The sequence below is a fragment of the Sinocyclocheilus anshuiensis genome, unplaced genomic scaffold (genome assembly GCF_001515605.1).
Source record: "Sinocyclocheilus anshuiensis isolate Anshui unplaced genomic scaffold, SAMN03320099.WGS_v1.1 scaffold320, whole genome shotgun sequence".
NCBI classification, from domain to species: Eukaryota; Metazoa; Chordata; class Actinopteri; order Cypriniformes; family Cyprinidae; genus Sinocyclocheilus; species Sinocyclocheilus anshuiensis.
The window spans coordinates 19,760-37,535 of record NW_015554092.1 but is presented as its reverse complement, the minus strand read 5'-3'; the positions used below and the strand labels follow the sequence as shown (position 1 = coordinate 37,535).

The 17,776-nt window shown below is 32.9% G+C and overlaps 2 protein-coding genes across 3 annotated transcripts in view; one reads left to right on the top strand and one right to left on the bottom strand.

Moving 5' to 3' along the window:
- LOC107669281 (lysosome membrane protein 2-like) overlaps positions 1-17,776 on the bottom strand; it is a 35,209-nt gene that overhangs the window by 6,629 nt on the left and 10,804 nt on the right. Inside the window, exons 9-12 of one of the 2 annotated variants that reach the window (XR_001631965.1) lie at positions 17,403-17,476; positions 14,735-14,786; positions 13,812-13,964; positions 11,013-12,366 (exon numbers count right to left, since the gene is read on the bottom strand). Coding sequence is in view for 1 of the 2 variants with exons in the window: in XM_016461458.1 (XP_016316944.1) it covers positions 12,328-12,366; positions 13,812-13,964; positions 14,735-14,786; positions 17,403-17,476 (318 nt within the window). In the remaining variant the exon portion in view is untranslated. Of the gene's footprint in view, positions 1-11,011; positions 12,367-13,811; positions 13,965-14,734; positions 14,787-17,402; positions 17,477-17,776 lie in introns of those variants that run through there. The other variant, XM_016461458.1, reaches the window with a different exon arrangement.
- On the top strand, positions 5,416-10,697 carry LOC107669282 (liver-expressed antimicrobial peptide 2-like). Its single transcript, XM_016461459.1, has 3 exons — positions 5,416-5,656; positions 7,966-8,108; positions 10,334-10,697. The coding sequence occupies exons 1-3, from the start codon at positions 5,591-5,593 to the stop codon at positions 10,371-10,373; spliced, it is 249 nt and encodes an 82-aa protein (XP_016316945.1). The 5' UTR covers positions 5,416-5,590; the 3' UTR covers positions 10,374-10,697.

The window sequence follows — 17,776 nt, the reverse complement described above, 5'->3', positions numbered from 1 at the left end:
AAAAGATCACAAGATCCTGATAGTGTCTATTTTAAATTTTGTTTTAAATAAAAAGTAAATAGTTTTAAAAATAAAATAAAATAAAGGAAAACATACAGGATAACATCTGGTCAATTGGGCCCCTTTTTGCCATTTATCCGGAATTAACCCCTAGAATATAGAGGATATGACAAATAATGCATGTATGTGTATAAATGATATTTTCACACAAAGACAAACTATTTCAAGGATCAAAAAATGTTTTCCCTTGTGACATAATTTACATGACAATTAAGGTCAAGCTGGCATTGTGTCTTTCTGGTTTAGGACTGAGTCTCAGAGAGCAGCGAGTACAGAGGTCATGTGTGTGTGAGCAGTGAGCAGTGAAAGGTCAGATCAGAGGTCACACCCTGCACTCGCCCTTTTACCTGCATTCTCTTTTTTATTGTTATTTTGTACAAATATTGTTTATTTGATGAACAATACTGTAAAAATTGTGAAATATTATTCTAATTTAAAACAGCTGTGTTCTATGTGAATATCTGTTAAACTGTAATGTATTTCTGTGATGCGCAGCTGTATTTTCAGCATCATTACTCCAGTCTTCAGTGTCACATGATCTTCAGAAATCATTCTAATATGCTGATTTGCTGCTCGAGGAATATTTCTGATTATTATCAATGTTGAAAACAGTTGTGCTGCCCAATATTTTTGTGGAAACTGTGATGCATTTTATTTTTCAAGATTCACAGATGAATAGAAAGTTCAAAAGAACAGCATTTCTTTGAAATAGAAATATTTTGTAACAAATGTCTTTACTGTCACTTTTGATCAATTTAATGCAGCCTTGATGAATAAAAGTATTGATTTCTTTGAGTTCACTGGTTGTTTTCATTCTTTCATGGAAAGCATCAGTGACTCAAAGGCCCCCTGCTGTCCAACACAATATACTTTAGGAGCCCATATGCACGAAGATATCTGCTCTGGTTTTACATTTTTCATGAATAGAATCTTTGAGAATTAATGCATTAAATTAAATAACCAAGATTTAATGATTCAAAAATATTCAAAATTCTAATTCCAAGTGTTCCTCAATAAAAACAGTAGTCTATTAAAGAAAAATACATAAATAAATACAGGAACCATAGCAAAACAAACACTGTCAAAAGAGCAAAACATTTGCCAATAAAAGGCAGTAATAATAATAATAATAATAATAAAGTAAATATAAATACACAAAAAAGTATTTTTATTAAAATTATTTAATAAAATTAATAACGTGGCCAAAACAGGACAAACTTATTAAATTATTTAATTACATTTTATATAATTTAGTAAATAATTTGTATATTTTCATAATATATACAAAATGACAAATTACATAAAAAATATAAATTATTAAATTAAACTATGTGATATTATTTAAATTATGTAATCATTATTACATTTAATATATTTATTAAATAAAATATATAAAAATGACAAATTACAATAAAATATATATATGGAAATATAGATAATTAATATTATTTTAACTTGCATTCATTTAGCGAAGGTTTTCCTTGAGCGTTTCGATCAAAGGAGCAGAAACATCACCCGTTAATAACAATGGATGCAGATGGGCCCCTGTGCTGGAGGATGGGGCCTCCAGTGCATTATGCTGAAGGAGAGCCAGATCAGATCCTCCATTGTGTGTTTGCTTTCAGAAGGAGACGCGGCTCTTTGATTCATTCGGGACTGAAACAACAACGGACGCTCAGGGGCCTAAATGAGCACATACACATACATGAAACAAACAAGGGCCCGTGTGTTCAAGTCACGGACAGGAACGACTCTATACCCACAATCCCAGACAACAATACTCGCCTGGAGCTCCAGGGTGCCTTCCCGCTGGTGTCCCTTCTCCTGGCTTTTAAGGCCAGCGGGAACGAGCTCCAGGTGCGCCACTCATCACGCACAGGTGTTGTGCGTCGGTGATCAGTGTGGCAGCTGCGTTTCCAGGGCGACGCTAATCTGGACTCGGGATACTCGCCACAATATATACAGTGCTGTAGTGAATGTCTAACAACAAAAACATAGCATATAGCGCTAAACATGAGCTCACACTTCTTCTGATCTCCTCCAGACTAATCTGGTCACTGACAAAAAATATTCATCAGAATATTCATCATAATTCTCAATATCGATACCGAAATAATAAATCAAATTATCCAGCTAACAGGGAACATTCTCAGAAATGTCTGGCAAAGTTATAAACAAATGTTATTTATACGTTTATACATTTCTGAAACCTTTTATCTGGATGTTCATAACGTTTTTATAAATGTTACTACGTTTGAGAACGTTCAGCGAACATTCAGAAATAACATTCCCACAATGTTTGCAAAATGATCAAAGAGTTAAGATACAATGTTTTGATGCTTGATCAAAGAATCAGTGAACCACTTTAATGATTCATTTGGACAGAACAGATGCCCAGCTAATGGTGAATGTTCTCAGAAGGTTCTCTCAAAGTAATGAACAAACATGTATCCAGTAACATTAATATAAAACACTATTTATACATTGTTCATGAAAAGTTTTTTTCTGAAATGTTTTAGTTTAGGTTACCTCATCTAACATTTTTGAAATGTCACTACTACTTGTTTCAGAACGTTTAAAGAACATTTAAATATAACATTCCCATATAGTTCGCAAAATTATGAAATGGAATGTTCCCTTAATGTTTTCTACAACGTTCATAAAACCAATAAAAATGTTTTTAAAACATTTTAGAAACTTTTACAAATGAGAAAGTTTCCAGAAATAATGCTTTCATAACTTAATGCAAACGTTAGCAAAATGTTCTCAGAACACATTTTTGTTAGCTGGCTAATTAATAAATTAATAATTAATAACGAATTATAAAACTACTATAAATCTTGGCTGTGTGAATGCTTATTGTGCTGCAGAAATGCAAACTGTATTTTTGCAATGCTCTGTATCATTATATTACACAGTACACTCACATAAAGTGATAGCAAAACCGCTTGATTGTTTGTCATTACAAAACGTAAGTGTATTATCATCCAGCTCTAATATGATAAATGCAACAATAAGGCATGTAGATATTAAGATGTTATAAAACACTAACATCATGATTTTCTGTAAAGCTGCTCTGAAACAGTGTGTATTATGAAAAGCACTGTATAAATAAATGTGAATGACTGACTGACATTGGATGAATCTCAGCACTGAACTTTAAATTATCGATAAATGGACCTGTTTTATCATGCAGGGAAACATCAGAATCAGCCCTGAGACTTTCACAGGATGTGGGTTCCCGTCTACACACACACACACACACACACACACACACACACACAAGACACACACACACCTTTACCCAAACCTTTAACTCTTCACAGGTTATCATACTCAAACCACTGCAGAACATCAGGAACCCCGTTACCATGGTTACTCATGACCTCCATACATCCCATAATAACACGCATCTCTCAGGGCCAACAGCAACACTCCAGCATCTAAATTACACAGACAGCACTGATTAATTACATGTCAATTTAATAAAGGAACATGAGCACTAATATAATAGGGTTTTCACTAAAGAGCATTTTGAGCAAATACAATTCGGACATTTAGAAGTCGTTAAGTTGCACAAGCTCAGAATTACTCAGTTCCTTTTACAGTGTAAAGCTCTGCAAACGTGCATGTTATTACAGTTTTTTACGATTGTTTACACACTTGCTTGGTAATTTTATAGTAGGCCAATTTGTGTACATTCTCCTTATATGTCAAACTAATCATGAAGAATGTTGTGGGTTTGTCACTTTTTTTTTTCTTTTTTTCTTTTTTTTTCATCTAAATTATCCCTTACATAACAATGTGTGGCCAAAAATCTAGCACATGCTATTTCCTAAAATTAGTTTTTGTACAAATGTTTATTTATCACAGCAGTGTGAAACTGGCTGCAATAGTGTCTGATCATTGAGGACTGTGTTGGTTAAATGAAAACTAATAGCATTTTCACAAATATGTGTATGTTTTGACTGAAGGGTGTATGTTTTGACAAATTGAGTGTGGTGTTCGGATAATTGTGCTTATATTGTGAAAAAAATAACCTGGTTTTCAAAATTGCGTGTAAACAATTGAAAAAAACTGTAAGAGGATGTGTGTAAAGATCATCATCATCATCATCATCATCATCATCATCATCTGAAATGACTGAGTGAGTAGATGAGCTGGAGTAACGCTGTCCTCTGCTGGACAGGTGAAGAAAACCATAACAACACACGCACATTCATATGACAGCTGTGCTTATGTTTTCATCTTTCATTATAGCTCAGTAGTGGATGTGCTTTTGTGAAAGCTAAAAGGAAGTGAAAATGACTTTTTTTTTTTTTTTTTACATCCTGTTCTTCAAATTCTGCCCTCCACAGAGAATATGGAATATATGATAATATTATTAAAAAAAATATATATGATAAAGTTCAGACACACTTGAGGAAATTTACATTTCTAATGTTTTAAAAACCTTTGATCCATCTTAAATGCTTAAAATTAAAATATAAATTGTCTGTATTCATTATTTTACAAAACCTAAAAATCAATACATCCTAGCTGACATGTTTTTCTAATGTTCCCATGAAGTTATGAAAATGTTATTTTTCAACATGAAAACATCTAGTTTTTTTTATTTTATGTAATGGCTGTTTGAACATTAGAGACAATATTAAAGGGACAGTTGACTCAAAAATGACAATTCAGTCATCATTTACTCACCCTCAAGTTGTTCCAAACCTGCATGAGTTTCTTCCTTCTGTTGAACATAACATATTTTGAAGAATGTTGGTAACTAAAGAGCTGACGGTAGCCATTGACTTCCATAGTAGTCAAGTCAGTGAAAGTCAACAGGGATCAGTAACAGTTTCTTCAAAATATCTTCATGTTCGGCAGAAGAAAGAAATTCATTCAGTTTTGGAAAAACTTAAGAGTCAGTAAATGATGACAGAATTTTTATTCTTGAGTGAACTGGCCCTTTAAGAGAATGCTACATTTGATCATTTCGCAAACATTAGGGGAATGTTACTTTTGAATGTTCTCCGAACCACTGGAAAGTAACAAGTAGTAACATTTAAAAATGTAACAAGAACGTCCAACTAAAATGTTTCAGAAGACATTCCATCATCGATGCATAAATAATGTTTTGAGAAGGTTATTAAAGACCAGATAACTTTGAACGAATGTTCTATAACGTATCTGGTAGAAAGTGTTCATGACTTTCTGAGAACTTACATTTATTGCACTATTATTCCAACATTATACTTCCCTGTGAATGCGGACGGATCAGTGGGAATCTCAGCTTGGACTTTGAGCAGACAAACACGAACACAAGACGATGGGAGTGACTAACGTGAAGCTCTGGTGTGTATTTTACTCTGGTCCTCCAGCTCATGAGCGGTGGGTCTGATAAAGGTCTCGTTACCCTCGCAGACGTGGACTCGTCCTAATTTCTGCTGATCATTGATCTCTGATAGTCTTATCAGCCTCATATAAAGCGTGTCCAGCTCTGGCTCTGTCTCACTGCTAGACGTTCAGCTAAAGCCTGAAGATGATGCCAGTGACCCAGCGTCTGCTCGTGCTGACCGCTCTGCTGTCTCTGCTGCTGGACTTACAGGTACATCACCTCACAATCACCAATCTGATGCCATCAGAGCTGAAACAGCTCACTAACACACAGGAACAACTGCTGCAGAAACCATTTTCACTCAGTCTTCCGGTGGACCTGCAGAAAATACAGAGAGGTTTAAATCTAAACTAAAAACATCTCTTCTTAGTCTTGCTTTCTTACAAAGACTTATAAGTTTCATGATTTTTTTATTAACTTTAATCATTATTCATATTCAATTTTGTTGTATTTATTATCGTTTTCGGTATTTATACTTTAAAATGTTGGTTGTAAATTATTTGGATCTCATTTGTTATTTCCAAACGTTTGAGTCAATCACTTTTTTCTTGCCTGGAAAGCACTTTGAATTGCACTGATTTGTTTGAACATTTTCTAATTAAAAGTTAAATAAAACGTGAATTATATTATGCTAATTAAATCGAACTTGATTGATGCTAGAAAATTATAGTAAATAATTTTGAATTAAACATGAAATTTTCAAGGATTTTTTTTAATTAAAAAATGTATAATAATAATATTTTATATATATTGTGTGTGTGTATATATATATATGATCTTAAGCTTCTTTATCTGATTAAATTAAATCATGTTAAAATGTGACATACTGTATGTACATGTATTTTCTTAAATTGAAATATAATATGAGACAAAAAATATATTTTTAATTATTTTAAATATTATTATATTTCAAAAATATATTTTAAAAAATATGAAATAAAATGGCCAAAAAAATATATTGGTAAAAATATTTTTTACATAAATTCTGAAACATACTTTAGCAAATATATTTAATAATATTTTCTTTGCTGCCCTATGGGTTTACTCTTATATACCACAAATAAGACCATAAAAAAGACAAAAGATCAGTTCTGCATATCAGTGATATCAGTGTCAGTCGTAAAACACACTATCAGTTGATCTGGAGTCAGCTGCATGTGTCACTTGTTTGTAAAACAGGATCATCTGGTAATGTGCTTCCTCCAGCTGGAATAACACGGCTCTCATCTCATCATTTTCCTGCGATTGTAAGGCGATGCTGCATGGCGGACTGAAGCACTTGTTTTATTCTGCCCGCTGCTTTTGTTTGCACATACTGTAACACTTCTGTAAATCATTGTCTGGAGATGCACAATGTCACTCCCAGAGCAAATGTTTGGGGTTTGACCGACCTTGACAGCTTTCTAAATTTAGCGGCTTGAGAGTCTAAATTTGTACATTTGGGACATAATTTCCTCTCCAAATTACAGTGAAGATTACTTATTAAACACTTGCATATCATCTCAGTATGGAAGGCCAATTCTGCCATGGAATAAAAAAACTAAAAAGTAATTGCGATTTTTTTTTTTCATCTCACAATTCTGAATTTTTTTTCCCCTTGCAATTGAGTTTATTTCTCCCAATTCTGATTTTTTTTTTCTCTCTCAATTTTGAGAAAAAAGAGTCTAAATTTGTACATTTGGGACATAATTTCCTCTCCAAATTACAGTGAAGATTACTTATTAAACACTTGCATATCATCTCAGTATGGAAGGCCAATTCTGCCATGGAATAAAAAAACTATTTTTTTTTTCATCTCACAATTCTGAATTTTTTTTCCCCTTGCAATTGAGTTTATTTCTCCCAATTCTGATTTTTTTTTTCTCTCTCTCAATTTTGAGAAAAAAGTCAGAATTGCAAGATACTACGAGAAGAAATGTCTGAATTGTGAGATGTAAACTTGCAATTGCAATAAAAAAATTCAGAATTGTGAGATAAAAAGTAATGCAATTACCTAAATTATTTATTCAATGGTGGAAAAAAATTTAACTCTGAGACATAAATTTCCTCTCCAAATTACAGTGAAGATTACTTATTAAACACTTGCATATCATCTCAGTATGGAAGGCCAATTCTGCCATGGAATAAAAAAACTAAAAAGTAATTGCGATTTTTTTTTTTCATCTCACAATTCTGAATTTTTTTTCCCCTTGCAATTGAGTTTATTTCTCCCAATTCTGATTTTTTTTTTCTCTCTCAATTTTGAGAAAAAAGTCAGAATTGCAAGATACTACGAGAAGAAATGTCTGAATTGTGAGATGTAAACTTGCAATTGCAATAAAAAAATTCAGAATTGTGAGATAAAAAGTAATGCAATTACCTAAATTATTTATTCAATGGTGGAAAAAAATTTAACTCTGAGACATAAACTAAGAATTTTGAAAAAAAAAAGATGAGATATAAACTCAGAAATGCAAGAAAAAAACATTACAAGCTGAACATTTGAGTCTAACACATGCTGTCTCTCTGTCTGTCTGTAGGTCCAGACGGCACCCATAGACACTGACTGGGCGACCGGACTGATCCATCGGGCCAAGCGCTCGTTACTATGGCGATGGAACACTCTGAAGCCCGTGGGTTCTGGATGCAGAGATCATTATGAGTGCGGAACCAACTACTGCAGGTGAAGAACAGCACCAAACACCTCAGTCCTGCCGCTGCGCTTTGGACGTCCCGAGTTCGAATCCCAGCTTGGGGACCTTTCCCAATCCTGTCCCCCATCTCCCTCTCCCACTTCACTTCATGTCCTCTCTACACTGTCCTATCAAATTAAAGGCAAAACGCCAAAAGTAAATCTAAATCAAAAGTAAATATAATCAAAAGTAAATAAAAAAAAAAAAAAAAGAATATGCAGTACATTGCATTCTTACATTTTTTTGAAAATGGAAAACTTCAAAATTCATTTTTACTTTCAGGGGCAGGAAATGGATAAACAGCTTAAATATTTTCTAGCATCAATCAAACAGCTTATATAATTAACCATAAAAAATTAAGTCAACTTTTTTTTCTTCATTTACTTAAAAAAATGGAAAAGATGCCATTTTCTAATTTTTCTGCCAATATTAAAGAAAAAAAACAATTGAATGCAACAGACCGGGCAGTAATACTTTGTTAATTTATTAACGCTATAGTCAAGAAGAACTGACAATGAATATACTTCTACAGTATTTAGATGATTAATCTTAAAGTTAGGCTAATTTTAATATTATATAATACATTTCAGTTTGTTAGCATTAGTTAATACACTGTGAACTAACATTAACAATTGTATTTTGTTAACTAAATTAGTTCATATATATATATATATATATATATATATATAATGTATATATTTTAAAAAGTATATACATTTATACTACATATTAAATATATTTTTCTTAACTAAAGGCTACAGGCCTATATTGCTCATTAGTCCATGTTAGTATTAACTATAAAGTTAAGAAATGAGAGCTTATTGTAAAGTGTAACCAAATGCTTGTTGTAGAAGTAAGTATTTCTATGAAAAGGTTTAGCAGACATGAAAAGAGAACGAGCGGGATTTTTAAGAGTTAAATTCGTTATGATAGATTGACGGTTTGTGACATGAGGACGTCAACTTTAAGTTAATTTTCATATATTTCTAGCCATCATTTTAAATGCTCATATTTAAAAAAAATTACTTGTGTAATTTGACCAAACTAACACCACAAAACACGACAGCATTCATCAAATCAACTGATACTTACAAATATAGCATTCATAGATGTTTTCCCTCCAATAAATGAATGATGCCACTTGAAGATGTCGGAGACATGAAATATGAATATACATTCAAACCAAGCTGATAAATACGTCACTGTAATAAAATATGTTTATCCTTTAAAATGGGGGTAATATTTAGCAGGAAGACATAAAACCAACATCGTGACTCAGTACGCCATCGATTCAAAACCAAATCGTAGGCCAATTTGAAAGTGATTCAATTGAAACACCCGATTCGCTTCGTTTTCTCAAGTTTGTACAGCGCCTCACAAGGGATTTTTTGTCGCTCTAAGTAAAGCAAATTTATCGTGAAATATCGCTGTATGACTGTATCGATTAATCGACATAAAAACCATCTACATTGTAATTCAATACGTGTGCGATTCAAAGCTGGATTGCATTTGATTATTTAAATACAGGATTCGCTTCATTTCGGCGCTCCGGGAAACACGAATTTACAGTAAAATAATGCCTAGAAATGCGACTCACTACTCGAGGGGTTCGATCAGAACCGAATCATATTTGAAACTGATTCGAACACGCGATCGGTTCATTTTGTGAGTGTAGGTCGCCTCACAAAGGATTTTTTTAGGGCTCTGAGAAATGTGAATTTATCGCGAAATATCGCTGTATGTTTGCATCGACAAAAACGGTCTACACATTGTGATTCAATACGCGTGCGATTCGGCAGAATATTTGATGATTCAAACACGCGATTGGCTTTATTTTTGGCCTCACAAGGGATTTTGGCTCCCTGAGAAACATGCATTTACCGCGAAATAACGTTTTGAAAAACACATAAAAGATCTACATTGCGACGTGCTAAGAAATGCGAATTTATCGCAAAATATCTCTATATGATTGCATATTGACAACTCTAATCACAAAAAGACTTTCACACAGAAACCTGAACCTTAAGCTGTAAACAGATAAGAGTTTATCACAGAAAACATTGACCGCTATTCGTGAATCAGCAATTCCACAGCAATTATGCTACATTCCAGCACAAGCCAGAAATGTTTTCACACATTTTATATTTCCTATTTTTTATGAGTGGCATATTCTTATGCCAGTGCTTCAAAAATAGCCTATTTTCCTCTCTTTCAGGAAACACACGTGCTCCTTCAATAAAGCTCAACAGGCCTGACTGAGGATGAATGATGAGGGCACCAAATCAAATGATGGAAAACAAAATGGCTAAAATTGTGCATCCCTTTGATTTCTCAAACATCATGACCTACATCAATCTGACAGAACATCTAAAGACGGCAGAAGACTTTCAGATCTACATCAATCTCAAGACTGTATTCAGGTGAATCTCACCAAGAATTGTCCAGGTCATATTAACCTCCAAAATCAGAACTGTTTTAATTTATTTGATTTTGGTCCGAAATATGACCTGGAGTGTTCTTGACACATTCACCTCCTCAGGAACACGTCTACAAGAACTCCAGTTTCATCATCGATGTTTTATAGTTGTACAGATCTTGATAACGTGTAAAATATTAACTTTGCATCTATAGTTTCTGATTCAGATTCAATGAGGCCGAGATGTTTGATCTGATAAAATACAAACACACATGGCAAAATAATCTGTAGCAAATCTATTTCATTATCAGCTGCAGCTTCCAGAAGAATCAGGACGTATTTATTTTGTAAATATCAGACACGTAAAGTGAGATGGTGCAACATGCTTTTTTAATTTATTTTATTGTTTGTCTCATTATTTTTGTTACATTGATAGTGCAATATTTTTTTAAGGAAAACAAAAACTAAAAATGCTCACATGATGAAATAAATGCATAAAAAATGAATTTAAAAATGGAATCAATCATGAACATTCCTTTTTTAAACCTAAAACAGTCAGCTAACATCAACACTGGGTCTTAATTCATAAACACAGTTCACATTATCATTTCACAATCATCATAATCATGAGATTTAATTAAGATTTCCATCCTGGGAAAAGTACATTTACTGTCAAGCTAAAGTGAAACTGAAATCACACCACAGTTTCAGATCAACGTACTTTAGTGATATTCTGTACTTCACTGAAACAAAATTAGCAACCCTCAAATCTTCCCTTTTCAGACCTAAAAAAAACACCAAACCAGCCATGAACTGCCACCAAACACCTGCAAGAATAAAACATGAAATGAACCATGCAGGACATGAGGTTTATTAAACATAAACAAAAATAAAAACTAAACCGATCAGTGCATGAAAATGAACATTAAATATATTCAGGAAACTGAAACGTTCAAGAAAACGAATCTTCTCAATGCTGTGGTAATACTGATGAAACACTTGATGCTGCATTTACTGAACACTGAAAACAAGGTTGTGTCTGGTTATTCAAGAAATTGTAGAGTTGCAAACAGAGTTTACATTAGTGATTATGGTCCATTTCTTTCAGAAATATTGTAAAAGTGTTATTAGCTGACTCTAAAAACATTCTTGAGCCAATGTACCATCAAAATCTTGGTTTGCATCTAAGAAAATCACTTATATGGCAGAGGAGATAACAAGCGCAAATACATCATGGCACCAAAACAAGTTATTTGGTCATTTTAAAAAAGGATTTAGTGATTTTAAAATGCGTGTGGCACATTATTGACTTTTCAGATTCACGTGAAGCAGACTACATTACATTAGTCCTGAAATCAGCATGAGTTGGCACCGCTGTCAGTTTATTTGTCAGATGAGCTCATTGCAATTGCATAAGTGTATTAATATCGTTGTGATGTGTACAGGTGACATCAATATCTCGAGCACTGATGTGTAACGTGTTGCATCACGTCTGCTGTCTCTATTAGTGTTTTCTGATATATAATTCAGTTTAGGACATGAAACTCTTTTTCTGATTTGGACACGCCTGCGCTATTTGGTTCTGCGATACTCAATCAATCATCTGAAGCATTAAATGCATTAAAAACACGTTTGAAAGATCCGGATCCGAGGCCAGGTGACCTGAGACAAACTTTGCACTTTGAGTCGTCTGCCGCATGCACCGATGCTCCTTGAACCGACTCTGGCCGTGTGAAAAAGAAATCAAGCTCAATGTCTAAACGCATGTTGGCTCATCATGATGTCTGGGGAGTTTACGATGAAAGCAGGGGCTGACGCTCGGCCTCGGTGCTCTGAGAGAAAAAAAAACAGTTCGAAAAAGACATTAAAATACAGCAAATTAATTAACAGGCAGCACTGCATGTGGCCTTTGTGGAGAATTGCAATCACAGAATGTGTTGTATTGAAAAAAAAAAATTATAACTGGACAATTTTAGGCAATATTTATGTGTGCTCTTGTGTTGTTATGCTTATTATAGTATCACTCAGTTAACTTATTTCAATGCCAACATAAATTCTATTAGAATCAAACGTGACTTGAGTTTCCTGTGCATTTCACATGAAAAATGTTACATGTATGACGAATTAGGGCTGATTATGTAGCATTCGAATCTAAAAACTTTTTTTTTTTGCACTAGTGACCAGCGCTATTTTAGTATTATTTGTATAGTATTATAGTTTTTATTTAATATTTTGAAGTAGCTTTTATTTTCATATTTTTACTATATATATTATTATATATGTATGTCAGGAACCACACTCCAGTGGTTTGAGTCTTATCTCTCAGATAGGTCCTTCAAGATATCTTGGAGAGTTGAGGTGTCCAAGTCGCAACATCTAACTACTGGGGTGCCTCAGGGCTCAGTTCTTGGACCACTTCTCTTCTCTGACTACATGGCATCACTAGGTTCTGTCATTCAGAAACATGGCTTTTCATATTACTGCTATGCTGATGACACTCAACTCTACCTCTACCTTATATCAAAATCGTGGTTTGCATCAAAGAAAATATAGCAAACGTGAAAACCACCTGCAAAGACAGCGTGGCACCTAATATTTTTTCTAATATTTCTAATTATTTTTTTTAAATATTTAAATTTACATATACATTTATGTATTTAGAAGGCACTTTTATGTTTATTAGACAACTAGATTAGAAAGCAAGCTAAAGTTAATGAGAAATGCAGAGAAGAAAACATTTGAAATTAGCTTTTATTTTTAATATTGTTTAATTTTTATTTTCATTTTTAGTATGTTTTGTACTTGCTTTTGTCACTTTATAATCATTTTTACATTTATTTTTCAGTTTTAGTTTAATTTTATTTTAGTTGAAGTTAGTCATTTTAGTACTTAAACTTATTTCAGTTAGTTGTCAAGGCAACATTTCAAATTTTCATTTAGTTTAAGTTCTTCATTTAATATTTATATTTTATTTACATTTATGCATTTAGCAGACACGTTTACCTAAAGCGACTTGCAAAAGAGGAACAAAAGCAATTCATCAAAGAGTCAACAATACTTTTAAAATTTGATTCCAGGTTTATGAGACAAGCTAGCGAAGTGGAGAAATGCAGAGAAGAAAAACATTAATTAAATTTAATTTATAATTTAATTTAATTTTATTACATTTTTTATTTTAATTTTTCTTTTCCTTTTTATACATGTTTTTATGTTATTGCAGCTTTATTTCAATAGTTTTTTAATAGTTTTATTGAAGGAAGTGATGTGAGATCCTCACCGGTGGCATCTGCTGTCGGCACATGAACACGATGAAGATGACGCCCAGTAAGATGCCTACACTGATCACTATGAAGGGGATGTTGACGATCACATTAGCCTCGGTAACAACCGCATACAGCTTCTTGGAAGATTCCTCGTCAATAACGACGCTCTGGAAAACAGGATGGACGCGTTTAGAAGATAAGAAGCTTTCATATTTCCTGCTCAGGCCCTTTGTTGTTCTGTCTGATAATGTGAACTCAAAATAACTGCTTTAGAGTTAAGATCTCATTCGACAGAACTATGATCTTTTTCATTTAGTGCACTTTTATCCAGAAAAAAAAAAATCATCTAATCCTCTAATGCTGAGACTGGTTTATCTCTTTATTTTTAAGATTCAAGGTGATGCAACCACATCTCTCTCTGCTTCATTTACTCTTTCATGCCTTGTGTCGTTCAAAGGTTAATTTTGCATCCGGTTTGGACGCTTTATCTGTTGCACTTTGCACCTGATTTTGCATCTCAACAAAGCAACAAATACACATGTGATGAAAAAGTCAAGACAGAGTGCCGTCTGGACTGCAGCTTCACAGAAAATCATGATATTCATGTTTATAATATCTTATTATCTTCATGCCTTACAGTTGCATTTAGCAAGTTAGATCTGGATGATAACAGAGTTGAATTTTGTGACGATATATAAACAATCCAGCAGTTGAGGTTTGCTGTATGATATTTGTGGCTTTATGTGAGAGTGAAAAAAAGTGAAAGTGATGTTTTTCAGTCATTTTTCTGGGAAGCGAGCCCATGACCTTGACATTGCAACTATTTGAGTTTAACTAATTGAACTGGACAGGAACACATGTTCTGACACGTAGACAAACTTGACATGCTATAAAAGCCTTGTAGAAAAATACAGATGATGATTTTCTAAAAATTTACCTCATTAAGATACATCACTGGAAACACCAGCATCCGGATCTTGCCAGTTTGACTGCAAAACAAAAAAGAAAATATGATTTTGATGGTATGTGAAGATGCTTTGAGCAGGCTTATTATAGAAAACTAAAACTGTAAAAAAATATATTTTAGTTACTTGAAAGAGAATAAAATCTGAAAAAAACCCCAGTAATTTTCATTAAGCTTAAGTACTAAAAGTACTAAAATAACTAAAACTAAAACAAATCAAATAAAATAAAAAAAACGATATATAAAAAACTAAAAATAAAAACAAAATTACTAAAACTTTAACTAAAATTAAAGTGAAACCAGAAAAAAAATATTAACTAAATATGAACTAAAATTATAATATATAATAACACCCATCAACACCCATGGATTTAGGCCCATCAAGAGAGGTTTGAATATATATATATATATATATATATATATATATATATACCTGTATATATATTCTTATTTTCGTTAAGTTTAACTTGAATTACAAAAATAACTAGTGCAAAACTAAATAAACTAAAATTAAAATGAATAAATAAAAATAAACTATATAGATTAGGGATGGTAAGATTCACTAATTCGCATCGGTGCATCAGGATAAAAGTTAACGATGGGATACATCAATTTAAATAAGTGTGCATTGGATACAAGTTGGCATTTGTATCGCAATGCATTGTTTCTAACATATCTGCATCGGTAAAAAACGAATTATTTATGTATAATTATTAGTAGATGTGCTATACTTTTATTATTTAGAAAGTGATCAATAATTTGTGATCAATATTTTACATGTAGATTGATTTCTCCTCTCTAAGCTGTTTCTCAAGCACGTTCTCTCATCACCGATACCGTGACGTACCACAACACTACAGAGACCGAGGCGAGTCCTGAGAGTCACATAGAATATAGATAAACATGGCTGTCTGTCTGAACCAAAGAAATAAAAGCCAACTATCTGTACCATATTGAATTGCATAGCTTATTTTTTTTCTATTGCATTGAATTGCATGGTGTTGAATCGAATCGAAATCGAATCGCACTGCATCGTAACAGGGGTGAATCATTTCACATCACATCGGTAGCTGCTTCATATGTATCCTTCATGTATTGTATCGTTGGCTGTGCATTGAAATGCATATCGCATCGGCCTCAGTTATGGAGATGCACATCCCTAAAATAGATATATTTTTAAAAACAAAATCTAATAAAAATGACAAAAACACACAACAAAATTACAAATTTACAAAATAAAATATTAACTAAAACTCTAACAGTATACTAAAATAACACTGCTTGTTTAGACCAATCAGCATGGATTGAGACGAATGCAAATGGACACACACACACACACACACACCTCTTCAAGAAAAAGCCTCTCAGACACATACTATCAGATGAATGGGACTGTGGGAAGTCAGCTCAGGCCCGTGTGTCACACTGATAATTCTAGGCGAGGAGAGATGTTTTCCATTCACACTCCATTCATTCGCAGGATTTATCTGCACTCTCAGATAGATCGCATTTCAAAACCAAGCCAACGAGCTGTCGGCTCAAGTGTCATGTTTGGCAGCGTCGGGTCTTCGTTCGCGTCATTGGACCACTTGACCCCCAAACAGACTCGGAAACCGATCCTCTCGCTTCACGTCCTAAAATAACTCCAACACGCAGCTGTCAATCATTACAGCTGGATGACCTACTTCAGGTCATGGTTCAGGAGAGACTTATGTAATGAGCTCATGTAACCCTAACACACCTTACTCAATCAGAAGTTGTTCTGGAGTTACAGATTAAAATAATCCATCTGTGGTCAATTTTACATTATAACATCAAACTTTCAGCATTTGACAGTGAAAGAGTATCAATCAAATTAAATGCATCAAAACTAATTAACTGGAGAACAGCAAGTTAAAGAAGGTTGAAATGACATTTCTGGTAAGTCAACAGAAAAACACAAATGCTAAAACGTGTTCAAACTGTACTATATTAAACTATAAACATGCAAATTACACCACAAACTATGTGCATATAGTGGCTATAAAAATAACAATTCATGTAACACAAAAATATAACATAGAAACTAGTGCTGTCAAACGATTAATCGCATCCAAAATAAAGGTTTTTGTTTACGTAATACATGTATGTGTACTGTGTATATTTATTATGCATATATAAATACACACACATACAGTATATATTTTGAAAATATTTGCATGCATATACATTTATATATTTATATTCTTATATTTTATACATTTAATATATAAACATAACATATTTTTCTTAAATATATACATGAATGTGTGTGTATTTATATATACATAATAAATATACACAGTATACACATATATTATATAAACAAAAACTTTTATTTTGAACGCGGTTAATCGCGATTAATCATTTGACAGCACTAATAGAAACATAAAATATAAAACAATATAAAATATTTTTTTCTTGAATTTGATTGGTTTTAATATCGTATTAAAGGTGGAAAAGATCTGACAAGATTTATCTTGGATTTATTTTTATGTCTCAAAAATCAGTGATTTTAACAGAGGTGTGAGTAGACGCTATTTCTAGATTTCTCTATTTTTTTGAAGGAAATGTTAGCAGTCCATGCTAAACTAACTCGGGTCACCGAGAGACTCATCCTCACCTGAATCCCTGGATCTGATGCAGGTAGACGTTCACCTGAACACGCTTCGCACCCCGAAGCAACATTCCAGTGAGCTGAGAACACAAACACACACAAAATCAACATCAGATTCCCTAATAAATCTGACTATTGGTTAATATTACTCAAAGCCCTGGGGGCTTGTGAGATGATGAAAAGCTAATAATAAATTAGATCATGAATGTAAAATTTAAATAAATACATTTTCAATAAAAACATATAAATAAGACACTAAAATGTTAAACAAATAAATAATTTTAAAATAATAACTAACAAAAAATTTATTAATATACTCGTCATATGCACAATATATGCACTTTATAATCATTATATACACACTATGCTAATTATATGTA